This window comes from Canis lupus, chromosome 3 (assembly GCF_011100685.1).
Source record: "Canis lupus familiaris isolate Mischka breed German Shepherd chromosome 3, alternate assembly UU_Cfam_GSD_1.0, whole genome shotgun sequence".
Taxonomy (NCBI): domain Eukaryota; kingdom Metazoa; phylum Chordata; class Mammalia; order Carnivora; family Canidae; genus Canis; species Canis lupus.
In genome coordinates, this window is record NC_049224.1 from 92,208,804 (window position 1) to 92,235,675 (window position 26,872).

The 26,872-nt window shown below is 62.1% G+C and overlaps 1 protein-coding gene and 1 long non-coding RNA gene across 15 annotated transcripts in view; both read left to right on the forward strand.

The window, feature by feature from the left end:
- Positions 1–26,872, forward strand: part of GAK (cyclin G associated kinase) — a 55,530-nt gene that overhangs the window by 25,800 nt on the left and 2,858 nt on the right. For 13 of the 14 annotated variants that reach the window (XM_038533634.1, XM_038533642.1, XM_038533638.1 and 10 more), the window contains 15 exons: positions 750–837; positions 2,018–2,141; positions 8,494–8,543; positions 9,013–9,161; positions 9,707–9,829; positions 14,008–14,141; positions 16,158–16,352; positions 16,728–16,845; positions 17,180–17,259; positions 20,313–20,506; positions 21,502–21,648; positions 21,866–22,330; positions 22,689–22,862; positions 23,209–23,319; positions 24,299–24,415. In XM_038533634.1, coding sequence (XP_038389562.1) covers positions 750–837; positions 2,018–2,141; positions 8,494–8,543; positions 9,013–9,161; positions 9,707–9,829; positions 14,008–14,141; positions 16,158–16,352; positions 16,728–16,845; positions 17,180–17,259; positions 20,313–20,506; positions 21,502–21,648; positions 21,866–22,330; positions 22,689–22,862; positions 23,209–23,319; positions 24,299–24,415 — 2,269 coding nt within the window. The remainder of the gene's footprint in view (positions 1–749; positions 838–2,017; positions 2,142–8,493; positions 8,544–9,012; positions 9,162–9,706; positions 9,830–14,007; positions 14,142–16,157; positions 16,353–16,727; positions 16,846–17,179; positions 17,260–20,312; positions 20,507–21,501; positions 21,649–21,865; positions 22,331–22,688; positions 22,863–23,208; positions 23,320–24,298; positions 24,416–26,872) is intronic. The other variant, XM_038533633.1, reaches the window with a different exon arrangement.
- Positions 2,148–5,017, forward strand: LOC119871276. Its single transcript, XR_005357416.1, has 2 exons — positions 2,148–2,443; positions 2,778–5,017. It is a non-coding gene; the product is annotated as an uncharacterized LOC119871276 (long non-coding RNA).

The following is a 26,872-nucleotide window of genomic DNA, read 5'->3' on the forward strand; positions in this document are numbered from 1 at the left end:
TAGCATCAACCATCAGGTCATCCAGAAAGACACCGAAAATGACAGTCTCATTCCATTCAGAAAAATGACGGTTACGTGTACCTAATTTCCTTTACCTCAATGCTACTGTCTCATCAAATCACACCAGAAACTCTAAAGCGTGTGGACGAGTAACTTACGAGTCCTCGTGGAAGCTGCATCTGACCCGAGGCTGGCACCCTGTGGGCTTCCGGCCCTGTGCTGACGTCACGTGGTTGGGCTGTGCACCTTGCCCGTGGGCTCCCAGCATCTGTGCAGGTGTAGGGCTTGAGGCCCCAGCCGGCAGTGGCCATGGGCTCCGCTCGTGGGAGACAGCCTCACTGTGCACAGCCCACAGCCGAGGGCACCAGCTGACCGGGGACGGGCGGGCCACTGTCCTCCGTCACTGCAGAGCGGGGCGTGTGGTGGGCGTGCAGTGGGCGTGCAGAGTGGGGCAGGTTCACGGCTGCTTCCTCTGCTGTGAGGCTGAGCCCGGGCATGTCGATCTCCAGCGTAGCAGGCATGCAGGTGCCGCGTCGGTGTGCGGGCCTCCTGGTGTGGGCAGGTTGTTGAGACCATGGGACGTTCTTCCCTTGGACCTCACGGTGAGGCAGGTTAACTTGGGAGCCAGCGTGCCCGGGGCTCAGGCACCGCGTGGGGTGTCACGGAGGCTCTCTGCGTGGTGAGGAGCGGCGTGAACTGCGGCTCTGACCTCTGTGGAGGTCGACTGTTTGCATTTTGAATATTTGCAGCTCCTAGAGCAGAACGGAGGCTATGGGAACGCTGTCCCTTCCCGAGGGCCACCCCCTCCTGGGGGCTCCAGCAGCGGCTACAGCGGAGGTGAGTACCCACCATCTGTCCCCTGGGGATACCGTGCCCCTGCCGCATGCTTTCAGCCTGGCAGCAAGGGACAGGCTCCACGTTTGGGGCCCCGAGGACACCCTGAGGTTTGGGTTCCCCAGGCCTGTCAGAACTCAGTGGACCTGGGGGAGAGGCACGAACGCCAGCTGTCCTCTCCCCGTACCGTCAGGACAGCACTGGTTCTCTGCAGCTTGGAGCGACAACAGGGGTAGCCACACGGGCATCACCACCCACTCGTGGGGCTGGCTCGGTCTCCAGCCCCACGGAGGCCCCTGGCCCCTCTGTAAGTCACCGGGTGGGGTGGCTGGGGGCCCTGGGGCAGACAGTGGCCAAGACGGCGAGTACAGAAGGAGCGCGGGTGGGGACCAGACACCGCTCTGGCAGCAGCCGGGAGGGCGGCCAGTGGTTCTTCTCAGCCTCAGCCCGTGTGTGCCAGGACAGGTCGCGTGCCTGCCACGGACATGATGGGGCTGTGACCCAGGAGGAGCCTGCGGCCCGAGCTCTGTGTGGCCGGGCCTGGGAACGCTGTGCCAGGACGCGCTCCTGCCCGCCTCGGTGCTGGGGTGTGGACTCAGCTCTGGCCCCTCAGCTGTCCCGGGCCCTGCACGTGCCCCTGGGTGTCCTGTGTGTGAGGCTGCCCCAGCTCCTGCGGGGAGGGGGTTCTCAAGGCCCCGAGGGCACATGCACGGCAGCGCCCGGCCGAGGGTGGGCTGGTAACGACCTGGTGAGGGGCCAGCGTAGACATCACACGTCGGACGCGTTGGCCCCGTCCCAGGACAGCCCGGCTCCTCGGCCCAGCGGTGACCCAGACGTTGGCAACAGGCGCAGCTGCATCGGTCACGGGCTGTGGAGAGTCCCTGGGCGAACGCAGCCCGTGGGTGTGCTTTTGTCTGCTCACACTCCCTTCTTCCAACGCTGCCTGCCTTGGGGGCCACCCTGCTCACCTCCAGGCAGCCGTGTCCTCGGGGGCCCGTCCTGGCGGCCCTGCCCCAGGCCCTGCTACGTGGCCCTGCGTTCCTGCCACGTGGCCTTCCTGTGCCTGGCTTGGCGCTGAGCGGGCCTCCCAGCAGCCGGCCTCTCGGCCTCTCGGCCCTGTGGGAGCTGCGCGGCAGCCGGGCCCCAGGCCAGGCCCTCATCAGAGGCTTGTCTCTGCTTCCAGGCCTGGCGCTGGCCGAGTACGACCAGCCCTACGGCGGGCTCCTGGACATCCTGCGGGGGGGCACGGAGCGCCTCTTCACAAACCTCAAGGACACCTCCTCCAAGGTCATCCAGTCTGTTGCCAAGTGAGTGGGGGCGAGCGGGCGCAGCTTCTAGGTGGTGGCACCTGGTTTCTCTGTAGTAGGGGTTTCCCGACCTTTGGGCTCTGTGTTGCCTCCACGCCTGGCAGGACCCGCACTCGAGGCCGCTGGTGAGCGGGTGATGTCCCGTCCACACGGGCTCTGCCATTGTACCCACAGACGCTGGCGCTGGGATCTGCGCCTCGTGTTGGGGGTGGCCGCTCCTGCTGGGGCCCCCAGGCTCCGTGTCTCCTCTGCTCTGTGACGACACCTGTCTCGTGTGTGTGGTTTCTCCTGGATGGCGTGGAGTGAGTGGGGCAGGGGCGGGGCCCGGGGACACCTCCTGAGTACAGCCCCACTGAGTGACAGCACGGAGTTACTGGGGCGACAGGCTGCGGGTGAGGAGTCACCTTGTGGGTGGTTCAGGGTGGCACATGTGCGCGGCTGGAGGCCACCTGGGTGCCCCTGCCAGACCACGGGACCTGCGCTTGCTGGGGCAGGTCTCCCGCAGGCCCCCGGGCCCGCGTCCACGTGAGGCTCCCCTCTGTGTTCCGGCAGTTAGGGGGATGGCCCGCGGGTGCTGGGCCGGGAGTCTCCGTCCGGGGAGACTCTGCAATCCCCATGTGTCTCGGACACCTGCAGGCTTCCTCGCCTCATCCTCGTCCTGCTGTTTGGCGCTCTGGTCTTTGTTTTCTGTGCACCCGGTTGATAGCACGGGTAGAGCCACGCACAGGCGGCAAGGAGTGTGTGGCCGTTGGGCTGTGTTGGGCCGTGTGGCACCGCGTGCTCTGTATCTCATGCGACTCTACGGAGGAGAGGACACTGGGCTTCCGCTGGCTGTCTCAGCACACGGGGCGTCTGCCCACATCGCCGTGACCCTCTGCGACATCCCGGGCCACAGCTTGTCACGGGGCGTGTCTGCGCGTCCAGGGCGGGCGCTCCAGCATCCTGTGTCCACGTTGGCAGTGGCCAGGACAGGCTGGGCTGCCAGCGACCTGGACTGGGCTGCCGTGTGCATGTGCTTCCTCGCCCACGTGTGGCGATGCCGTGTTGTGGGCCGCTGTGCCTGCTGCACCCCCCGGGCCGCTGTTCCCCGTACCTGGTGCCGACGGCAGGGTTGTCAGGGCAGGCCACGGGTCGCACGTCTCCACTTGGGTCCTGCCCCTCCTGCCAGCACATGATGCCACGGGGTCTCGGGGTGGGCTTCTGGGACTGGAGGGCTCTGGAGCGGCAGCTGCTGGGGGTGATGAGTAGATCGTGGACGTGCAAGGAGCTGCTCAGCCCGGCTCTCAGGAAACCACAGTGACCTGGTGAGACCCCTTCCTCACCGGGTCTCATGGCTTCTCGGCAGACCGTGGCCACGCTGATGCGGTGCTGGCCTCAGCTTCCAGATTCTGGGGTGGACGCGGGGGAGGGGGCCCACAGCATCTGGTGCAGCCGCGGTGCTGGAGCCCCCACTGGGTGCCTGCGCGTCTGTTCAAACTTTTGAATGTGGTTTCCACAAACAGGAGTGTGACACTGTCTCTGGTAGGGGCTGGAGAGGGCAGTGGTGTGCTCCTGGGCTTAGCCGGCTTAGGACCGGCTGGACCCCACGGGGCATGTTGACGTGAAGACCTGACCCTGGCAGCCCTCCTCAGGCTGAGAGCACAGCCAGGGTCCCAGTGGTGACACGGGCGAGGCGGCCTGGGGATCCGTTGGATGGTGGGTCCCACCCCTCGGGGCAGGGCCTCCGGCAGGTCTTGCATGATAACAAGACCAGAGCTTGAAAAGCATAGAAAAGCTGTCACCTGGCGGCGTCAGGATTGACAGTTTCTTAAACAAGAAATGATACGTGTCAGGGTCCCAGGACCACTCCCAGGGTTGGAGGTTTGCCGGAGTCCTCCTGTGCCCCAGACTTGGCACAGGGCCGTCCTCGGGGTGGGGGTTTGCCTCAGAACACGGGGAAAAGGCGCTGGTGGAGTCTGAGGAACCTGGCACGACTTTCCGTCTTCCATCTCCGTGGAGTCGTGTGGGACGCGTGTCACTCAGGGGAGCCCCCCAGAGACCCAGCACCGGGGGTTGGGGTCCGCAGGGCACGCAGCAGGCGCCAGACTCGTACCAGGTCTGGGAGGAGCGGGGAGCCTCCCGAAGTCGCTGGACCGCAGCCGCGGAGCCGCCTGGCCAGCAGGCCTCTGTGCGTTCGCAGTTAGGCCCACGTGACTGTCTCTTGTCGGGCTTCTTGCTTCCAACGTGATTCAGCGAGAGTGTCCGAGACACGCAAGCATGCAGGCCGGAGGGGAAACGTCCCCAGTACCGACAGGTTCTCGGCGAGCCTACCCAGAGCCCTCGGGGGTATCGGACGGGGGACGGCAGGACACGTGGGTCCCAGCCCTGTTCTCCGCCGTGGCCAGCAGCCGTGACGTTCACGCTCGTATGCCTGGCAGCCGTGCTGCCGAGGGGCCGCCCCAGGCCTGGGTGGGGGTGGCCTTGCTCACGGCTGACGGGCTCTCGGGGCGCCGAGCAGCCCTCCGTGATGCCGGCAGAGACTCGGGGGTCCTGGGAGGCCCGTCGGCCCCTCACTGCCTCCTGGGTGTGGGAACACGCCTTCCGTGCGCTCGTCCCGGGGCCAGAACGCAGGCCTTTGGCGGCCGCCCCCACCCAAGCACACCCCGAGTCCCCGACTTCGCCTGTCAGGCTGTGGTGTTCACGTCATTCCGCCCACGCCCCACGCAGGACAGAGCGGCCAGGGCCTGTGGACGGCACCTCTGGACGCCGCTGTTTCTGTGGCCTGTCTGTTCTAAACCTTTGCTCTTTTTTGGAGTTTTTGTTTACCGATACTATATTTTGTTGTGTATTCTGTGTGTTCATTGCTTTTGTAAAAAAGTAAACATGGGCAAACCCTTCGTCTGATGCTCACGTTGTTTGTCCTGCGGTGGGCTTGTTTGTTTTATGAGTGTGTGGGTGTGCGCGGGGCTGGGGGTGGGGGCGGCACAGAGAGAACCCCTGGCGGTCCCCCCACCCCCCTCCCCCTGCAGCGCAGGGCCCCGCGGGGGCCGGAACCCGGATGCCCATCGGCGTGAGCCCCCCCCGGCGCCCTGTCCTGAGGGGTTTCAGCTAAAGCTCAGGGAGCCCGTCCTCCCCTTAGGTCTTGTTCAGGGAGTTTCCCGTGGCCCAGGTTTTGAGCATATTTTAGGTGTGTTTTAAAACAGTTATTTAAATGTTTAAATGTGTTGTAAACATCTGTTTAATGGTTTTATTGCCGTCCGTTTGGGTGTGTAATCCACTCGGAGCTGACGTGGGGGCTGTTTCTCGCCATCTCCCCCGCCAGGAGCAGCCTGGCGCCGATGGCCACAGGCGGGCGGCCTTCCAGTTCCTTTCCCAGGCCTCCTGCCCTGCCCAGTGCCCGGCCTCAGCCCCTGCCACTGCCGGCCCTTCTCCCTGTCCTGCCTGCCCAGGAACACTGGCTGTTCTTACACCGGTTTCTTTGAGTGGTTTCTAGAATAAACTTGTCAAGCTGCCTGAACGATTCCTTAGGATGTTCCTGCATTTTATGCATTTTACAATCATTTCAGGATGGTTGGTCTGCACAGGGCTGACTCTGGCCTCTAGCAGGGAGGTGTCCCCAGGTCCAGGGGTCCTTTCCTCCCTCCTGGATGCCCGCCGGCCACTGTCGGAGGGCGGGAGGGGCAGCAGGCGCGTGGGGCTGCACGTGGGGCTGCGAGCGCGTCCAGCCCCTCGGTGCCTCTGGGCCCTGCTGCGCCCGGAGCCAGTGCAGTGGTGCTGCTGCTCGGGTGCTGTGCCCAGCTGAGTCTGGAGAAACTGCACGAGGAGACCTGAGTGAGGAGAGAGCCACCACGTGTGTGTTTGGGAGAATTAAGTTTTGAGGGTGGTATCCTCACGCAGTCTGTGAGTCCGTCACAATATAAATAAAAATTTAGATGTATCTATTGATTTTGACCTAGAAATTTGTAAGTTGCCCAAAATTGCCAGCAGTGTATTAAAAGAAAGAAGAATGGGGGATGAACCCAGTGTATGTCACTTTTCTTCAGACATGAGCCGTGTGCCCGTGCGGGTGAGGTGGTGGGACTCGTGAACGCTGCCCGGCTAGGGGGACCTGCATGGGACCACGCAGCCTAGGGGTCTGGGCAACGAGAGGTGCTGTGGCTGTGGGTGTCTGTGTGGGCAAGAAACGGGTGGGTCTTCCACGAACGGCCAAGAACATTGATCGGATTAGTTGGAAGATGTATTGTCAACAGCAGCGCTTTAAGGAAAATTAAAATAGAGACGGGCATGATTGTGACGTGACAGTGGGGGAGGTTTCTTTTTTTTATTATTATTTTTTTAATTTTTTTAAATTTTTTTTTTAAATAGTCTTTTTTAAATTTATTTATGATATGGAGAGAGACAGGCAGAGATACAGGCAGAAGGAGAGGTAGAAGCAGGCTCCATGCACCGGGAGCCCGACGTGGGATTCGATCCCGGGTCTCCAGGATCGCGCCCTGGGCCAAAGGCAGGCGCTAAACCGCTGCGCCACCCAGGGATCCCTATGGGGGAGGTTTCTTACGTGGGATGAAAGTGCCCAGCTGTGGGAATGAGCGGCCAACAACGTAGGCCAAACCCCGTGTCCACCCAAACACACTGCTAAGTTTCCAGAAAGGTATGGGCCTGAGTGGCAGTGGGTGTGTTTGAACCGGGAGACAGGGACAGTGTCTCCTACGAAGCCCGTCGTGGACGACAAACAGGAGGCAGGCATGGAGGCAGCCGGCAGGACGAATGGGGAATAAAATCCTAGAAGGTGCTCGGCCTCGCCAGCTCGCCAGCTCGTCAGCTCGTAGACGTCGTGGAGTCAGGCTGGTTGGTCCGGCCTCTGGTCCCCGTCCTGCAGCGGGTGCGGACGGATGCCCAGCGCTCCCGTGCCCACCTCCTGCGCCCTGCCCTGCCTTCTATGCTTGGAATCGAGCCCTTCGCCTGAGCCCCTCTCTTCTTTCCTATCCGTTACATTTCTTTTTGTTTATTTGACTTTTTTTACTGGCTGCTCCAGAGCTTGCGGGACATATTTCCAGCTCATCCAGACCCTCCCCCCCCCCCCCCCCCCCCCCACGTAGCCCTGCACCACCGCCTCGGGTACTCGCTGCCACAGGAGCACACACGCGTGTGTGTCTGAACACAGGAGCCGTGCTGAGTGTGCACACCGGATGCGCTGCTGCCTTTATCTTTGGAACGGGCCGGTGTCTATCAAATCAGCTAAGAATAAGAAAATGAAAGTGTTTGTTTTACTTTCGTTTCCTCTTTGATGTTCTTCGGCTCTTCGTGTAGATCTGAGGGTCTGACACAGCGCTTTCCTCCTCTCTGGAGAACTGCTAACGCGTCTTGCAGCGGGTCAGCTGGCAGCCTGTCCCCCGCGCGCCTCAGAGTCTCCACTGCTCCTCGCGTTGGGAGGGTCACGGCCCAGGGTGCGGGACTCGGGGGCGTTCTCCCGACGTTCCGTATCTTGCTCCTTGCTCGCGTGGGGTCTGAAGAGACGGCCGGTGTGCGTCCCACCCCCGCTCCTGTGCGTCCCGGGCGCGGCTGGCCATCTGACGTCCTGCCGGCCCCGCGCCCCGGCTCGCCCTTGCTCTGCGCGGCGGCTGCGACCCGCTCCGTGCTCCGTGCGCGGTAACCTTTCCAAGTCACCCCCATCCTTGGAGATCTGGTTCCGGAATTTTTCAGCCTTCGTTCTCTTTGCGTTGCTTTTTTTTTTCTTTCTTTTCTTTTCTTTTTTTTTTTTTTTACGTTGCATTTTTCAAGGATTTTATTGATAGTTTTTCCAGCTCAGATTCTTTCCTTGGCCGCATCCAGTCTGATCAGCTCGTCAGAGCCTTTCTTTTCTGCCCCCGTGGTTTTATCTCCTGCTTTTCTTTTTGATCCTTTCTTGGAACCTTTCTCTCTGTTCACAGGGCCCATCTGTTGTCTGCTTTCTGCTTTAATAAGTTAGAGCTGTAAGCGTATTACTCACAGCTGCTTACATTCCTGGTCCTACGGTTCCAACATCCCTGCCGCATCTGGTTCTCGTGCCTTCTCGGTGACTTGAAACTGTTTTGCCACACGTGATGTGCTGGGCCGAGAAAGCTATCTTCTTTCCAGGGGAATAGTGGTCAGTTTGTCCTGGGGTCTGTGCCTCTCTGTCACCTCCGCTCTAGATGCGTGCGTGCACCCTGACAGGTGCACACACACACCTGCTCACCTGCCCACATGCACACCCATACACAACGTTCCCCATGGGCCGCGGCCTGAGCGCTGAGGTCCCCACAGCCTCTGCAGGGCTCACTCCATTCTAAGGTCTCATCACTTAACTCTAGAAATTTCCTATAATAACCAAATGCTCTTGTTCTAATTCCAGTTACGCAAAAGGAGATTTGGACATCTCTTACATCACATCTAGAATTGCTGGTAAGTTTGCAACCTTTACCCGTAAGGACATGCTTCTGGTTGTGTGCTGTCTGAGGATGGCTCGTGGGGTGCTGGCCTCCCTGCTGCACCGTCAGGGCTGCGGATGTGGCTGGCGGAGGAGAGGGCGGCCCAGGCCACCTGTCCCTTTGTCCAGTGCACGGTGCCACATTGACTCAGCTTCTCCTCCCTGGTCTGGAACTTTCTGGAAGTCTGACATCATGAGGGGAATGATGCAATGTATACCTAACACTTGGGTCTCCAGACAAAACCCAAAACCAAAATCCAGACACTCAGAGCCTCTGTTCTGCATCAGGCTCTCTGGCGGAACGCCCTGTTGAGATCCCGGAGGGTGGGGGGGCAGCGAGAGCCGGGGCCTGGGGTTGACGGCCTGCCAGGGAAGAGCACCTGTGTGCCCTGCAGAGGCCAGGGGCCACCACGCTGGCGGCTGACGTGGGCTGCTCTCTTCCAGTGATGTCGTTCCCAGCAGAAGGCGTGGAGTCGGCCATCAAGAACAACATCGAAGACGTGCGGTTGTTTCTGGACTCCAAGCACCCGGGACATTACGCCGTCTACAACCTGTCCCCAAGAACATACCGGCCCTCCAAATTTCACAACCGGGTGTGTGGCCTGGGCGTTGGCCCCTCGCTGCTGCCGTTTTCTCTCACACTTGACATTCAGACCCACATGTGGCGTTCCCCAGCAGGCAGAGCCCGGGGCTCTGGGGGTCCCGGGTGTCATGACCTGGGGACAGCAGACGTGCAGCAGACGGTGGGGACGGGGGCTTTCTCAAGGAGCAATCCGTGGCAGGACTGTGAGGAGACAGTCGGACGGACTTCCATACGGCGCCTACACGCTGCTAGCCCAGGGTGCCTCCTGGCTTCCTGTGCGGCCGTGTGAGGCCACGTGCGTTTCCTAGTACACAAGCACGTGGGACAGACACTGCACGCACTTGGGCCGTGCAGGCAGGAGAGAGGGCGGACTCTCCGTTCTCTGCCAAGCGCAGAGCCTGGTACATGTCCCGGAGCAGGAGGCATGGGAGCGGGCAGGAAGAAAGGCGAGCTCGCGGCAGCGTCTGTTGAGAGCGCGAGTCCTCGGGGCTCCTTCCGCGCCTGCACCCCCGCAGGGGCAGGGAGCCCAGGCTGAGCCCAGCCCTGTGCCCGCAGGTCTCCGAGTGTGGCTGGGCGGCCAGACGGGCCCCGAACCTTCGCAGCCTGTACAGTGTGTGTCGGAACATGCACTCGTGGCTCCGGCAGGACCACAAGAACGTCTGTGTCGTGCACTGCATGGTGAGTGTGTGGAGCCTCAGCAGCCCGCTGGCCTCAGGGAGCCGGGCTCCGGGTGGGCACACGGCACACGCACTCCGACTCAGCAGGACCTGTGACAAGCAGCTCTGACCTGCAGTCTCCAGCGCCGACCCCGCGCCCAGGGGCCCCGCCGTCGCCCCCAGCATTTCAAGGGAGCAGCAGCCTCCAGGGGCCCTGCCTGACTCTGGACAACAGCTGCTCCGCGGGGAAGCACCACCCGGGTGGTCCCGCATGTCCCCGTCACCTAGCCAGAGGCCGATCGCTCTGGGCCTCAACTCCTGGCCCAGAAGCACTCACCAGAAGCCCAGGACCGCTGACTCTCCCCCTACGTCCCCCGCTCTCCCATGTCCCACCTCTTGCCACTATGTCCCCTTTCTCTGCCACTACGTCCCCCTACTCTGTGACTCCCTTCCCTGTTCCTACTGTCGGACTCTCCCCTATCCCCCGTCTCTGCCCAACCTCCCACACTCTGCCCCTACCTCCTCCACGACCCCCGTCTCTGCCCCTACGTCCCCGTCACTGCCCCTAAGACCCTGTCTCTACCGTTCCTTCGTCCCCCGTCTCTCCCCCGACTTACCCCCGTCTCTCCCCCGACTTCCCCATCTCTCGCATGACTTCCCCCGACTTCCCCTGTCTCTCCCATGACTTCCCCGACTCTCCCCCGACCACCCCCAACTCTCCCCCGACCATCCGTCTCTCCCCCTATATCCGCCATCTCTCCCCCTACGTCCCCCGTCTACCCCTAGGTCTCCCGTCTCTGCCCCTACGACCCCATCTCTACCGTTCGTCCTCCATCTATCCCCACTTCCCCAGTCGCTGCCCCTACATCCCCCGTCTCTGCCCTACGTCGCACGTCTCTGCCCCTGCGCCCCCCGTCTCTGCCCCTGCGCCCCCCGTCTCTGCCCCTACGTCCCGGTCTCTGCCCCTAGTCCCCCATCTCTGCTCCTAGGTCACCCGTCTCTGCCCCTACGTCCCCCGTCTCTGCCCCTACGCCCCCCGTCTCTGCCCCTAGTCCCCCGTCTCTGCCCCTAGTCCCCCGTCTCTGCCCCTAGTCCCCCGTCTCTGCCCCTACGCCCCCTGTCTCTGCCCCTACGCCCCCTGTCTCTGCCCCTACGTCGCCTGTCTCTCCCCCTACGTCGCCTGTCTCTCCCCGACTTGCTCCCTCTCTGCCCCTACATCCCTGGTCTCTGCCCCTATGTGGCCCATGTATCCCCTTAAGTCACCCGTCTCTGCCCCTACGTCCCCCGTCTCTGCCCCTACGTCCCCCTTCTCTGCCCCTACGTCCCCCTTCTCTGCCCCTACGTCGCCCGTCTCGGTCCCTACGCCCCCCGTCTCGGCCCCTACGCCCCCGTCTCTGCCACTACGTCACCCGTCACTGCCCCTACGTCGCCCGTCTCTGCCCAACGCCCCCCGTCTCTGCCCCTACGTCCCCTCTCTGCCCAACGCCCCCCGTCTCTGCCCCTACGTCCCCGTCTCTGCCCCTACGCCCCCCGTCTCTGCCCCTACGCCCCCCGTCTCTGCCCCTAGTCCCCCGTTTCTGCCCCTAGTCCCCCGTCTCTGCCCCTACGCCCCCCGTCTCTGCCCCTACGCCCCCTGTCTCTGCCCCTACGTTGCCTGTCTCTCCCCGACTTGCTCCCTCTCTGCCCCTACATCCCTGGTCTCTGCCCCTATGTGGCCCATGTCTCCCCTTAAGTCACCGTCTCTGCCCCTATGTTGCCCGTCTCTGCCCCAACGTCCCCCGTCTCTCCCCCTACGTTCCCCGTCTCTGCCCCTATGTCACCCGTTTCTCCCCGACTCCCCCGTCTCTGCCCCTACGTCCCCGTCTCTCCCCGTACGTCCCCTCTCTCCCTGTACGTCTCCCTTCTCTGCCCTAACGTCCCCCGTCTCTGCTTCTACGTCCCTGTCTCTGCCCCTATGTCCCCCGTCTCTCCCCGACTTCCCCCGTCTCTGCCCCTGCATCCCCCGTCTCTGCCCCTGCGTCCCCCGTCTCTGCCCCTACGACCCCCGTCTCTGCCCCTACGTCCCCCGTCTCTGCCCCCACGTCGCCCGTCTCTGCCCCCACGTCCCTGTCTCTGACCCTACGTCTCCGTGTCTCCCCCTAAGTCACCCGTCTCTGCCCCTGCGTTCCCCGTCTCTCCCCCTACGTCGCCCATCTCTGCCCCTGCGTCGCCTGTCTCTCCCCGACTTGCTCCCTCTCTGCCCCTACATCCCTGGTCTCTGCCCCTATGTGGCCCATGTCTCCCCTTAAGTCACCCGTCTCTGCCCCTACGTTGCCCGTCTCTGCCCCTACGTTGCCCGTCTCTGCCCCTACGTCCCCCGTCTCTGCCCCTACGTCCCCCGTCTCTCCCCCTACGTCCCCCGTCTCTCCCCCTACGTTCCCCGTCTCTGCCCCTATGTCACCCGTTTCTCCCCGACTCCCCCGTCTCTGCCCCTACTGCCCCGTCTCTGCCCCTACATCCCCGTCTCTCCCCGTACGATCCCCGTCTCTCCCCGTACGTCCCCTCTCTCCCTGTACGTCTCCCTTCTCTGCCCCAACGTCCCCCGTCTCTGCTTCTACGTCCCTGTCTCTGCCCCTATGTCCCCCGTCTCTCCCCGACTTCCCCCGTCTGTGCCCCTGCATCCCCCGTCTCTGCCCCTGCGTCCCCCGTCTCTGCCCCTGCGTCCCCCGTCTCTGCCCCTACGTCCCCCTTCTCTCCCCCCACGTCCCCCGTCTATCCCCCCACGTCCTCCGTCTCTCCCCGACCTCCCCCGTCTCTGCTCCTAAGTTCCTCGTCCATGCCCCTCCGTTTCCCGTCTCTGCCCCGACGTCCCCGTCTTTCCCCATATGTCCCCCGTCTCTCCCCCAACGTCCCCTTTCTCTCCCCCTACATCCCCCGTCTCTGCCCTGACGTCGCCCGTCCCTGCCCCGACATCTCCTGTCCCTGCCCCGACGTCCCCCGTGTCTGCCTCAACGTCCCCCATCTCTGTCCCTACGTCCCCCGTCCTGCCTCTACGTCCCCGTCTCTCTGCCAACGTCCTCCATCTCTGCCCCTACGTCCTCTGTCTCTCCCCCGACGTCCGCATCTCTATTCCTGTCAGCCGTCTCTGCCCCTACGTCTCCGTCTCTCCCCCAACTTCCCTGTCTCTATCCCTAAATCTCCCCATCTCTGCCCCTATGTTCCCCGTCTTGCCCTATGTCCCCCGTCTCTCCCACCCAACCCCCGTCTCTCCCCCTACGACCCCCGTCTCTACCCCTACATTTTCATCTCCCTCCCTGCGTCCTCCATCTTTCTCCCCCAACCCCCATCTCTACACATATGTGCTCGTCTCTGCCCTACGTCCTGTCTCTGCCCCATGTCCAGTCTCTCCCCCATGCCCGCCTTTTGTCCTCCTACGACCCGTATCTCCCGTTTACGTTCCCTTTCTCTACTCCTACGTCCCCCATCTCTCCCCTATGACCCCCATCTCTGCCCGTATGTTCTCTGTCTTTCCCCCATGACTGTCTTTTGTCCTCATACAACCCCTATCTCCTCCTACATCCCCCTTCTCTACTCCCACATCTCCCATCTCTCCCCCATGACCCTGTCTCTGCCCCTACATCCCCCATCTCTCTCCCTATATCCCCCGTCTCTCCCCCTACATCCCCCCGTCTCTCCCCTACGTCCCCCATCTCCTCCATGAGCCCCGTCTCTGTCCCTGTGTCCCAGTCTCTTTCCCTACATCCCCCGTCTCTCCCCTACGACACCCGTCTCCCCAGCAACCCCCGTCTCTGCCCCTATGTCCCTCGTTACTCCCCCTTCTTTCTCTGTCTCTGCCGCATGATCCCTGTCTCTTTTCCTACGACCCCGTGCCTTTTCCTACGTCCCCCATCTCTAGGTTCTTAGGTGTTCTGGAAAGCGGGGCACTGGCCAAAATGGCCCAGGAACATCGGTGCCACCATTCTCTTGTTGACAAAAGTCCTGCCAGGAAGGTTGATGGAAAGGATTTGGTAGGAATTTGTGTGGAGCATAAGGGTGTGCGTGAGGTGCAGGGGGGGTGATAAGTGTCCAGCAGGAGCAGCCGGCTGACCGTCCAGTGTTCTTATGCGCTCCTAGCCCTGTCTCCGTCATGTACGTGCTGAGACAGGAAGGAGGTGTGTGGTTTGGGAGCTTCTCACTCACACGGCTTGCCGTTCACCCTAGGACGGGAGAGCTGCGTCTGCGGTGGCCGTGTGCTCCTTCCTGTGCTTCTGCCGCCTGTTCAGCACCGCGGAGGCTGCCGTGTACATGTTCAGCATGAAGCGCTGCCCGCCAGGCATTTGGCCATCCCACAAGAGGTACTGTGGGTCCCCTCGGGAGAAGGACGCGGCCTCAGCCCCAGGAGGTGGGAAGCCTGGGGCTCGTGCACACAAGCGGGTGAGGCCGCCCAGGCTGGGGCGGGTCCGTCCTCCTGAATCTGGCTGGCCTCTGGAGGGACAGATGGGTCTGGGTGGCGTCAGGGTAAGCCCAGGTGTCTCCCCCAGGTGTCTGAGGGGAGTTTGCAGTAACTGATTAATGTGTTGAAGGCCTTGATGAAGAAGGTGGGCAGGATGCGGGTGCACGTGGGCACTTCAGCAAAGATGGGAACTGTGCAACTAGAAGGCAGATGCTGGACACGGGAGTGGCTGTGGCGGCCAAGACCGCCCTCCCCAGGCTCGCCGGCAGCTGCGGGCAGGGGCTGGAGCAGCCAGGCCTGCCGGGCCATTGCAGGAGGCAGAACAGTCGGGAGGGCAGCACGTGGACCCCACATATTCCCAAAGAATTCCTAAAGATAATGAGACGCCAAACCCCCAAAGCTCAGAGGACACAAAACAGACATGCAGAAAACCCGCTGAGGACCGCGTACGCCATCCCCGTCGGCTGAGACCACACGCAGCTCGACGGTCACCAGTTGAAGGAGGCGGAGGTGCAAAGCACGTCAGTGCTGTCGGAATCCCCAGGGCAGCCGATAGAGGTTTACGCACCAGAGTTAGTAAGTCAGCACGGGACGTCGGCGAGGTCGTTAAGAATCTCACTTCCTGCAAGGAAAGACCAAGGAAGAACGACGAGGAACAGGAAACAGCAAGACAGTGCAGTAGAGGCCGGCCACCGCTGCAGGCGCGCAAGTGTGGTCTCTGAGGGCCGGTTCACGGGAGGATCGTGACCCTGGGAAAGCGCAGGGCCCAGCGGTGCCCGTCTGGAAGAGCTCGCTCCTGCTGTCCCATGGAGCGGGCGGTCTGGGTGCTGCCCGGGTCGTCACCACGGTAGCGGCTTGCGCAGCCCACCCGCGCTTCTTGGTTGCTGTGGGGCAGAAGTCCATGCTCGCACCCTATGGCTGCCGTTGAGATGCAGTCAGACCGTGTGGTGGTGTGAGCCTCACCCAGCAGTGTGCTGCTCCCTTGCACACCGCTTCCGGGCTCACTCAGGCTGTGGTGGGATTCGCTGCTGTGATGGGGTGTGGACATCTCGACCTTGTGCTGTGAGCACGTTGAGGAGAGGCGTCCCCCAGCAGGTCTGCTGGCGCGATGCAGCGTGATGCAGCGCCCTTCCCTCCTGCCGCGTGGAAGCCGGTCACCACTCCTTCCCCATCTCAAGGGGACGGGCGTCACACAAGAGCAGGGACAGATGCCTGATGTGTGCCCATGCGGGTGCTGAGAAAACCACCGGGAGAGCTAGAGGAGCGAGACAGAGAAGATCCCAGGTTTGTGAGCAGAAAACACAATTGAAAGGGAGATGGTAGTGTAGCCACCTGCATTCCTTCCTCGGCAGCGGACGGAGCGCTGCAGGGGACCCTCCGGATGACGTCTCTAGGCCTTCCTCCCAGCAACCAGAAAACACTCGTTCCTTTTGAGTGCTCGTGGACCATTCGGTAAGGAAGGTCGCGTCCTGGGCCATGAAGCTGCAGCACATGCAGGGCAGCAGTCGTGCAAAGTGTGTTCGTGATAGGATCTCACCAGAAACGGGTAACAGACAAGCAAGCGCCTGGCCGGCTGCATCGGGAGCATGCAGCTCTCACTCAGGGTCGTGAGTTTGAGCCCCATGTGGCATGTGGAGGTGGCTTTCAAACTGAAAAGATGGATAGCTGGAAAGATCCTTAAGGTTTTCAACATTTATCCGCTTCTGTATTACTGGGAGTCAAAGAAAAAGTCTCAAGGGAAGTTTAAAAATATTTTAAACTGAATGAAAATCACATGAGATCTGTGAGATGAAACTAGAGTAGACTGCTCCACGGACACCGTCCCACTGAGTCCTGGTGTGTCGGGGGCCGGGGTGAGCTGGCCGGGGCCTTGGGGCGGCGGCAGGCGGGTGACATGGCGTGCCTCTGGCCCCTGCAGGTACATCGAGTACATGTGTGACATGGTGGCCGAGGAGCCCATCACACCCCATAGCAAGCCCATCCTGGTGAAAGCCGTGGTCATGACACCCGTGCCCCTGTTCAGCAAGCAGAGAAACGGCTGCAGGCCCTTCTGCGAGGTCTACGTGGGGGATGAGCGCGTGACTACCACGTCTCAGGAGTACGACAAGATGAGGTGAGCTCGGGGCCTTCCCGGTGCCACAGCTGTCGGATTCACTCACCCTCCCTCCTTGGGAGGCTCGTAAGGAGAACGTCTTCCAGGGCTTTGGACGGGTGTCGAGGCCCACCCCAGGGCCAGGCGGCAGGCGCCAGGCGTGGGAGGTTCCCGTGACCAGCGTGCCGGCGAGTAGCTTCTTAGGTGTTCCCGGAGCAACACCCCTTCCCAGAGTAATTTGGTAGCAAAACCAGCAGAATAAGAACGTGTGGATCCAAGTGTTGGTGCTCTAGGGAGGTCGAAGTGGTTGCCCGAGCACCTCCGCCTTCCAGGCCACCCTTCTCCGGAAGCTGTTTGTGACTTCAGTGAACCTTTTCTCGTCATTCTGCTCTTTAGGGATTTCAGAATCGAGGATGGCAAAGCAGTCATTCCCCTGGGCATAACAGTGCAAGGGGACGTGCTCATTGTCATCTACCACGCCAGGTCCACCCTGGGAGGAAGACTGCAGGCCAAGGTATGTGGGTGCTCGGGCCACCCTGGGCTGTCACCGTGGGTTCTGGAGGAGGGTCCCTGGCCCAGTGTCCAGTGAGAACCACCTTGTGGGGCGCGAGGCAGTGAGGATTTTAGCCTGAAACACCTGGAGCTCCCCACACCACTCGGTGCTGTCTGCTGCCCGACCTCAGACCTGGAGAAGCCGACGTTGGGGGGTGCTGTCTCACCATCTGTGTGTCTGCAGCACCTGGAGCGGTGCACGACTCAGCCGTCAGCTGTGAGGCGTCTGTGTGCCGCGTGACCGTCTGGTGTTCCCTTCCCAGCTCGAGGGTCTCCCGTCTGCTTTCTCTCTGCAGGTGGCATCCATGAAGATGTTCCAGGTCCAGTTCCACACGGGGTTTGTGCCTCGGAATGCGACTACTGTGAAGTTTGCAAAGTATGTGGGTGTTGCACGTGGGAGAGGTCGGGAGGGTCAGGTGCATCGTGCCCACCTGCCGTGCACTGGACACTGGCCGGGTGCTGTGGTTCGTGCGTGGCTGGGTCGCCGCACTGAACTCAGTTGGTCTTTCCCCACCTCTGAGTGTGCCCAGTGCCCAGCATGTGGTGCCTCCGCTGGGCCGTGGTGGCTACCAGCGTGCCCCTCCATGAGCTGGGACTGGCCTGCGGCGTTTCCCGTTAGAGCGCAGCCACTTGTGCCCTGGATGTGGTTTAACCAGGCGAACAGGTGTCCATTGCTTGTTAACATGCCGAGTCCCGAGGATGGCAGAGTGCTCTGCTAGGCTGAGGTCTGGGTGATGAAGACGAGTTCACCATCTGGGGTTAGAGACATCAGAAATACTTAGAGCCAGGGATAAGCATCCTGACCTAGCTGGGGCTCTTTAACTTACCGTGTTCCCAGGTCCGTTAGCAGGTTAGAATAACTCGTCAGGGCCTAGCACACACACCTCCCCCCAGCGCTCGGTGGTATTGCACAGCTTAGGTTTGAGGCCGAGGGGGGCAGTCCTGGTGGCGCAGCAATTTAGCACCGCCTGCAGCCCGGGGCGTGATCCTGGAGTCCCGGGATCGAGACCCATGTCAGGCTTCCTGCATGGAGCCTGCTTTCCCCTCTTTCTCTCTCTGTCTCTGTCTCTCTTTCTCTCTCTCTGAATAAGTAAGTCAATAAATAAATAAATCTTTAAAAAAAAATAAAAAGGTTTGAGGCCGGGGGCTCAGGCAGCGGGACAAGTGCTAGGCAGGCATCTTGAACAGAGGGAGGGGGAGAGAGTCTCCAGCAGACTCCCTGCCCAGCACGAGCCTGTGACCTCACGACCCTGAGATTCAGACCTGAGCCAAAACCAAGAATTGGACGCTGACCAGCTGTGACACCCGGATGGCCCCGGGGGTGTTTTGATTCCAGCTGATGTTCTTTCCCCTTGTGGCGTGCACACACACACCCCTCCACACCCCCCCACCCCACCCCCAAACAGAAGCGTCGTTCCAGGGCGAGAGGAGAGCTAATGGAGCAGCTCTGGAGACTACTGCCTGTAGCTGCCCAGGATTTGAATTCTGCAGACCCTGTGCCTGTTTCCTACCCAGTAAATAAGGGGAATATGAGGACTGGGGAGGACCCAGCTCTGACCTCTGGTGGACCAGGGAGTGGCTTCCTCTGAGAGTCTGGCGTGGAGAGACATGGGGACCTATGTCGGGGCTGGAGAGGGCATTTTTTTCCACAACGTCCTGGTACGCAAGCACAGAACTTGACCGAGCTGTGCACTTAGGTCCGTATGTTACTGTGTGTGTGATGCCTCCAAAAATGGCTATCAGGTGAGAAAGTTGTCGAGTTACGTGATTGAGCAGGAACGCGTCTTCTGTGGGCAGGACCCCTTTGCAGAGAGGCGGTTGACGCAGGACGGCTTGAGGAAAGAACTTGGAGCGGGGCTGTCTTCACTGAGACCTCCTGTCACCGAGGGAGGGTCCCCAGTGTGCCCTGGTGGACAGGATTGCAGTCCGTGACACACGGCAGCATTTGTGTTTCCACCCACACCTGTCCACCCCTGGGCTGTGCCTCCTGAAATGCAGGGCGGGGTCATGGAGGTCATGGCCGTGTTCACAGACCCTCATTGTTTCCTCACTGGCCTGCTGGGTGAGCTGGGCAGGCCCGGCCCCAGAGGCCGTCCTTAGGGACCAACCAGGACGGGGGTGGGGATGGGTGGGCACCAGCGTGCTGCCCAGAGCTGCCCCCAAGGCCCTGTTGCTCGTGGAGCTGAGCCTGCAGAGGTCATGTGCTCCTTTGTGTGGATCCCTGCCTCGCTCCTTCCTTGTGGTTGGGGGTCTACGCCTCCGCTGGTCCTGGCCGGCTGCTGCACTCCCCCTTAACGACGTGGCTGCCTCTGGGCTTCCTGCTGTGGTTCCCACGGGAGCCGCTCCCGCCTGGTGGCGTGGTGGCCTGCGTCGTCTGCTTGTTGCGGGTGCCCGACCTAGGGAGGAGGAAAGTGCACAGTGGCCCCCGAGCTGGGCAGAGGGCGCTGTAGCCTGAGGAAGGCGTGTGGCACGTGGAGGAGCAGCAGCTTTGGGCTGAGGCTGTTTTTGCCAGCACACCTGCTCTGTTGTGTTTCCTCCCCTTGTGCAAAGGTAGTTTTGTCTTTGGAGGAGCGGGAAGGACTGAAACCAGTGGTTGTTACATGTCAGGGTCACGCATGCTCGCTGACTTTATTTCTTAGAGTCCACGGAAGTAAGATCAAAGTGCTAGGCTTTTCCACCCACACTGACCACATCCGCCCCCAAGTCTGCGGCCCTGCTGCCCGGATCATAGGTGCTACGTGGACGTCACAGAGCACCAAGGGCCCCTCCTTCCAGAGCTTGGGTCACTCAGGGCCCGCTGCCCCTTTTGAAACAATAAGTCACACCCAGAGACGTTAGGTGGGCTCAAAGACCAAGGCTGGGAGCCTGCTGCCCGGCTGGGAACAGGGCTTGTCAACATGTGAGAATGTTACCAGAGATAGCTTTAGGGGACACGAGGGGAAAATACTGGAATCCCTGGAGAGGTATAGACCCCAGAATCAGCTTCAGGGACCTGGTGGCCACAGCCCCCACCGCCAGCCCCGCAGGTGGCGCCTTGGAAATGCTTGGTGCCAGGGATAAGCCAGGTGTCGTCTTGCACATGCCTTTTCCTTGTCCTGTCTCTGCTGCCGTCCCTGGCCACTCCCCTTCTGCACTGTGCCCTGGAGGCCTTGGTTTTGTGGGTACCTGTGAAGAGTTGGGGAATTTTGCCAGGGTGGACTGCGTCGTTTTATAGAAACATGCATTTAAGACCCCCGAGTGCCCGATCTAGATCCCGGGCCATGAGGGGTGAGGGCCACCAGTGCTCCTCTGCCAGAGGGGCAGCGTCCCTGCCAGTGTGCCTGCCCTGTGAGCACACCTGCCGCTTGCGCTCATTCTTCTGGTTAACGTGGGGTGACGGACTCACGAAGGTCCTTCCTAAACTAACTGGCGTCTGGCCTCCAACTGCAGGTATGACCTTGATGCGTGTGACATTCAGGAGAAATACCCAGATTTATTCCAAGTGAACGTGGAGGTGGAGGTGGAGCCCAGAGACAGGCCCAGCCGGGAGGCCCCACCCTGGGAGAGCACCAGCATGAGGGGGCTCAACCCCAAAATCCTGTTTTCCAGCCGAGAGGAGCAGCAAGACATTCTGTCTAAATTTGGTGAGATCCGTGAATTTCAGGTACACGGCAGGCGATGCTGTTCTGACATCTGCTGCCATCACCAGACACTGTCGGGGGCGAACTTGCCCCCATTCCCGTGTTGGTCACGCACAGGGCATAGGGAGGCCCAGAGCCCCCCGTGGGACCGTCCCTGACATCAGCTTTCAAGCCTCATGTGCTCGCATTTCCTGGGGTTCACACAGCATGGCTGCTCCCACCCCACCCAGGACCCCGGGTAGCCCCTGCCCTGAGGAGTCATCTGGGCCCCACTGGGAGGGTCCGGTTGGCATCTCTTGCGTGGTCAGAGGGCTCATTTTCTGGTTGCACATCTGTTTTAAATGCACCTGGAAGAAGTCAAGGCTCTGTTCTGAGCCTGCAAGGCACAGGGGGTGGAGTCTTGCTCAAGGTTGGTCATCTTCTGAGCAGTTAGGGAAAGGGGTACCAGCCACCCGTGGGGGGCAGGGCTCATGGTCCCTGGTTCTTGGTTTGCAGACTTCATGTTCTCTTACGTGAGGACAGCTGAGTGTCTGTCCATGGGGTGTGCATGTGGTGTGTGCCTGTAGTGTGCCTGCGGGGTGTGCATGTGTGGCATGGGGAGTGCACGTGGGGTGTGCGCATGCATGGCGTGTGTGCGTGGGGTGGGCACATGCTGTGTGCCTGTACGGTGTGCCTGCGGGGTGTGTGGTGTGGGGTGTGCCTGCAGCGTGTGCCCATGTGGTGTGGGGTGTGCGCGTGGGGTGAGTCTGTGGGGTGTGCCCGTGGGGTGTGCCCGTGGGTGTGGGGTGTGCGCGTGGGGCAGCCTCCGAGCTGGCACTGGCTGCTGCTCGCAGCCTGGACACCCTGGTCGTCAGGACAGATTCCCAGTGTGGGGACCTGGGCGTGTGGCCTGCCCCTGCACCAGGCACTTTGCAGCCCAGGCCGGGGCCCCCTTGCTGGCTGCTGCGGGCGGTGCGGCAGCCTGGGCTGGGCTTCTGACATGGCCTTCTCCTCGGCAGGGAAGCCGGAGCTCCCCAGGCAGCCCGGCTCCACCGCTCAGTACGACGCCGAGGCAGGGTCCCTGGACGCAGAGCCCACAGAGTCTGATTCACCACAGAGCAGCGGCACTGACACCAGCCACTTCCTCCACACGCTGGATTGGCACGGTGGGTGTGGGCACCTCTGGGGATCTTGCTCTGGGAGCAGCTGCCACAGCCATTCAGGCCGGGACGGCATCTGTGGGAAGTGCTGGCTGCCGAGGCTCACCTGCGTGTCGTCGCCCCTTGGGCCTGAACGCCTCCACCCTGCTCGGCCGTTTAGATCCTCCGCTCTGGGGCTTCCGACGTCGCCTCACCCCGCTGTCCTGTTTGCTGTGCTTTTCAGAGGAGAAAGATACAGAGACGAGTCCAGAAAGTCACTTTGCCAAGGAGAACCTATCAACCCTGGCCGAGGATGCAGGTGGGAGTGAGCCTTCGGACGAGGAAGCAGCCACACCATCCACCGAGAGCAGGGATGCTGCGGATGAGGACACACCAGGGCCAGCGGCGAGGCTGCCAGAGCGAGATTTGATTTTTGATGGGGCCACGCCGGCCACACCGCAGGAGCCCACACGGCAGGAGGACAGTGTCGACCTCCTAGGGCTGCATGCCGAGGCTGGGCTGGCCCCCCCTGTGCAGGCCAGTGGGGCAGCCCCCAGCACCGCCGACCTGCTCAGCCGCCTCCTGGGGGGCCCTGACGCTGCTCCGGAGGTGCCCCCGGGTGACCTGCTGGGTGGAGAGGCTCCCCTCCTCTTCGCAAGCCCAGCCCCCTCCTCGAGCGCACAGAGCCCGCCCCGCGAGGGGCCAGCTGGTACGTTTGTCCGTCCAGTGTCCAGCGGGGCGAGCGGTGGTGTGGCCTTGCTGTCAGGGTTCCCCGGGAGGGTCTGCTGAGGACAGTCGGGGTGGGGTCAGCCTGGCCCCTCGGCCACCCTCACCCGCTGGAGGCGCAGCCCAGCCCGGCGTGCTGGAGGAGGCTACTACTCTGCAGGGCGGGCTCCCGAGGCCCCTCCCGCCCCAGGAACTGCCACCCCGTCCCTCCTGGGCGGCCTCTGCCTGCACCGGGTCTGAGAGGCCCTGGCACCGGCGGGCCCTGCTCGCTTGGCAGCTGATGCTGTCGGGAGACGCCTAGCAGAGCCTCACCTCCCCGCTTGTTGGGTGTCCTCCTGCAGCCGACCCCTTTGACCCTCTCCTGCTGCCATCTGGGCCCAACACCCAGCCGTGCTCCCAGCCTGACCTGTTCGGTGAATTTCTTCATTCGGAATCTCCTGCCGCCGCGCCTGCGTCCTTCCCGTCCACCCACAGCGCCCCACCGCCCGCCTGCAGCACCGACTTCCTGCACCTGGGTAAGCCTCCTGCAGTGGGCTCAGCGTCTGCCCTGGGCACTCCGCTGGGTTTCAGGAGGGCAGAAGGAGGTTTCTGGGGACACTGGCACGCAGCCTCGATCCGTGTGGCTGGCCTCGGCATGGGGAGCTCTTAGACGTGTGGACGGTTGTTGCTTTATGAACAGCGGCTCTCTTTGCTGCCGCCCTCTTCAGTTGGTCCGTTCAGTGGTCACGTGACACACCCTCGGGCCCCTGGGGGCAAAGGGAGTGGATCAGTGTGGTTGGAGCGCAGTGTAGCCCCTGGGGGCAGCGGGTGCCCTCCCAGCTTCCCACAGAGGACACCCAGGCAGTGCTGCTGTCTTTGCAGGAGATCTACCAGCAGAGCCTGGCAAGATGACGGCCTCCACCAGCCACCCGGATCTGCTGGGGGGGTGGGAGGCCTGGGCCGAGGCGCCGGCCCCCGCAGCTGCTGCAGAAGGTACGAGCCCAGCCCCGTGGAGGCGGGTTCTCGAGCAGGCCTCTGCCAGGGCCTGGCGCGCGTGCGTGTGTGTGTCATGTGTGACATGCCAGGGATCCCACTGCCGGAGGAGTGTGGGCTGTGAGGGGTCCCCTGTCCTGTGGTTCGTCTGTGCCACGGCTGGGTCTCAGGGCCAGGCCCTTCCTTCCCCCCTTGGGAGCGCCCCGGGAGGGAGTGCCGTGGAAGGCCTGTGCGCCGTGTGCCCCGGGGTACTGCTCTCGGACGTGTTTGCCCGGGGGCAGCCCCCAGCCTGAGGCTCTCCCCAGGGCCCAACGCTGACGTACAGATACTGTCTTTTCATTTGCATTTTTTCAGGAGGAATGAGGTCAGCTGTTATTTTGCGTGTTTTTAGTTACTTGTATTTTTTTACAGAGGGAGTTCAGTTTTTTTAAAGGTGTTACTTGTGTGTATTTTTTAGTGGGAGGGGCAGACAGAGAGGGGGAGAGAGTCTCCAGCAGACCCCCCTGAGCTCAGGGCCGGGTGTGGGGCTCAATCTCATGACCCTGAGATCACAACCTGAGTCGAGACCAAGGGTCGCACGCTTAACCGCCTGAGCCACCGGACACCCTTGGGATTTAGCGGTTTCTAGTTAACTTCTAAGAGCTCTCTATGTAGCAAGAGCCACCGCGTGTAAGGCCTGTGTGAGGTCATCGTGGGCCGTGTGGTGGTGACTCGCACAGATGCTACGGTGTCTTACGTGGAGGCTACTCTGCAGCTCACGCCCTCATGAGGAATGTGCTGAAGCCCGCGTGCACTCCACCCGGGTGTGGGGACGTGGGACTCCAGGGTCAGGGCGACGTGAACCGACAGGCTGGCTGCCGGAAGGAGGCGTCCCAGGCTGGCGTGCGGCTGCGTCTAGGGCTGCCGTGGGCACAGACAGTAGCCGATGCGGCCTCAGGAGCCCCCGGCGCGCCTTCTCATACCCTCTGCGCTTCTCCAGGTCCCTTCTTCTCTGCAGGAGGCCAGCCTGCCGCCCCCAGTGCCCCCGGGAGCTGGACCAAGTCTCAGAGCCTGGACCCGTTTGCTGACCTCGGTGACCTCAGTTCTGGCCTCCAAGGTGATGTGCAGGACCCACCGGGTGGCAGGAGGGTGCAGTCTGTCTGGCCCTGGCCCCCTTGTGGGGGCTTGAGAGCCACGCCAATGCTGGGTGGCGTCAGGCGCATGTGGGCCACCTGGAGAGCGGGGACTTCATGTGGTGGCAGGATGGACGAGATGGCCCCACCCCAGAGCCTGTGCCTGCTGCCCTTGGCCTCGACCCTCCTGGGGACATATCCTTGGGGTGCCTCTGGCTCCTGGGGATGCACGTGGGGCATCAAGACCATGAGTATCTGAGCGGGTTCTTGTCCCTTGGCACTCAGCGGGCAGGTGGACGTCCAGGCTAGAGACATCTGCTGGGAAGGCAAATTGCTCGGGGCGGGTGGCGGTGCTCCCCGGGGCTTCATGGCTGCTCCCCGCAGCCCCTCATGGTGCCCAGGAGCCTTCGGGTTGGTGTGGAGATGGACCTTCCTCGGTGTGGGTCTGTAGGGCCCCCTCCCCTCCTCCCCCAACACTGGGGCTAGTTCTGCATCCATCTGGGTGAGCCCCTGGGGCTTGGTCTCTCAGTAGTTTCCATCTTGGTACATTCCTGGCGCTTCAGGCTGCGTCGTCTCTCTGAGGGCGTTCCTGGGAGTTTGGGTTTTCCTGTGGCCTGTGTGTGTCCACTCGCACCAGGGGTAGGCTGCCCAGAGCCTCCTGTTGGCCTCGGGTCCTGCTGGGGGGCACAGGACCTTTCAGGTCCTGAGTGACCCATCCTTGGGATGGAGTCCGGCCCTCGGCTTCACAGGGGCCCCAGACCCTCTGTCACATGGCCTTGGGGTCCTGGGAAAGCTGACGGGCAGGAAGGAGAAACAGACTCCAGTAGCAGACGTCAGAGCCCTCGACAGGTGATGGAGCAGCACGTGAGGTTGGCGCAGCGCTGGAGTTGCTGGATGCGATCACGGCTGGCGGGTCCCCATGGCGGTCCCGGCCCTTCTCCCAGGCACTCTGGGCCTTCGTCGAGACTGCATGGACTGGGAATCAGGAACAGTAGGGTCACCGTTAGTCTTCATGTGCTTCGAATTCAGCACCAAGTGGGTTATTCAGGAGACAGAACGGCGCGCTGAACCAGGTGCACGCGGCCGTCTCGTCAGCATTGGGAGCCCTCCCCTTGGAGTGTCTGAAAAGATGGCAAAACTCAAAGCAAACGGAAGGAAATAATGAAGAGTCAAAACACATGAAATAGAAAACCGGTGAAACAAAACGTGGTTCTTTGAAAAGAAAAACTCCAAAATCCGTAAAACTGGCAGAGCTCCACCAGGACAGATTGAAAGGGACGATTGCACAAGGACACGGGGACGTCCCTGAAGGCACAGAGGCAGTGGACCCTGAGGTCTGGCACCCGTCGGCCAGCACGGGGCCCGGTGTGGAGCGTCCCCGCCGCCACGAAGGAGAGGAACGCGCACTTGAAGGTCTCCCAAAGAGGGAGGCCCCGGTCCTGGGGGGGCTTCGTTGGAGAATCCTACCAGGTGTGGAAAGAACAGACGCCAGTGCCCACAGCGTCTCCCAGGTGAGTTCAGGAAGCTCGTGTACCCTGGTACCCGACCGGAGTCCGTCAGGGACGTGCGGGCCCGTGCTCTTGTGTGGACGCGCACTCAGCACCACCCGCCAGGAGACCGTCCTCAGACACCACACCCCGCGGGTCTGTTCCAGAACGAGCCTGCTTCCCGGCCAGCGGGCGCAGTCAGCGGCACAGTCAGCAGCCCCGCCAGCCGCGTAGGGAAGGGCTGTTGGTGGAAGGCACCGGGACTGGAGTGTGGGGCGCAGGCGCCAACCCGGTGAGGACGGTGCGGGTCTGCAGGTTCAGCGCGGTCCCTGCGGGCAAGACCAGGACAAGCTCATGGTCGTGTTCTCTTGGGAAGAGAACCCCGAGTGGCTGAGACGGTTCTGTGCGGGGAGAGGAGCGTGGGGGCCGCAGCCCCTGCCTGGGGCTCACCCTGTGGCTGCTGAAACCTGCACCTCCTGCTGTCGGAGCCGAATGGCCGCGGATGGGCCGTTGCAGGTGGGAAAGTGACCTCGCCCTGACCCTCCGGCCTCACATGGCCACGGCTCAGCGGCAGTCCTAGACTGAAGCCCACGCAGGGAGACCCGTAGCAGCCCCTGGAGCTGTGGCCACGGCCACCTCAACCACGATCCACCGCGCACAAGACGGGGACACGCTGTGGGGTGGGAAGAACGTTTCCGAGCTCCGCATCCGACAGCGCAGACAGTATGTGAGCACGGGGGTGGGTGAAAAGCCGTCCTCTTGGAACATGGGACAGGGTACTGGGCACCCAGCGCTGGGGCTACGTGGTGAGGGCTACCCGGGGCGGGGCGGGGCCTCCGTGGAAGCATGGCAGCCCCGAGTGCTGGCGGGAACGTGAAATGGCATGGCCACTCGGCCACTGAGCGGCCAGTTCTAGTGGAAATCCTCGTACAGTGACCGTGTATCTCGGAGAAG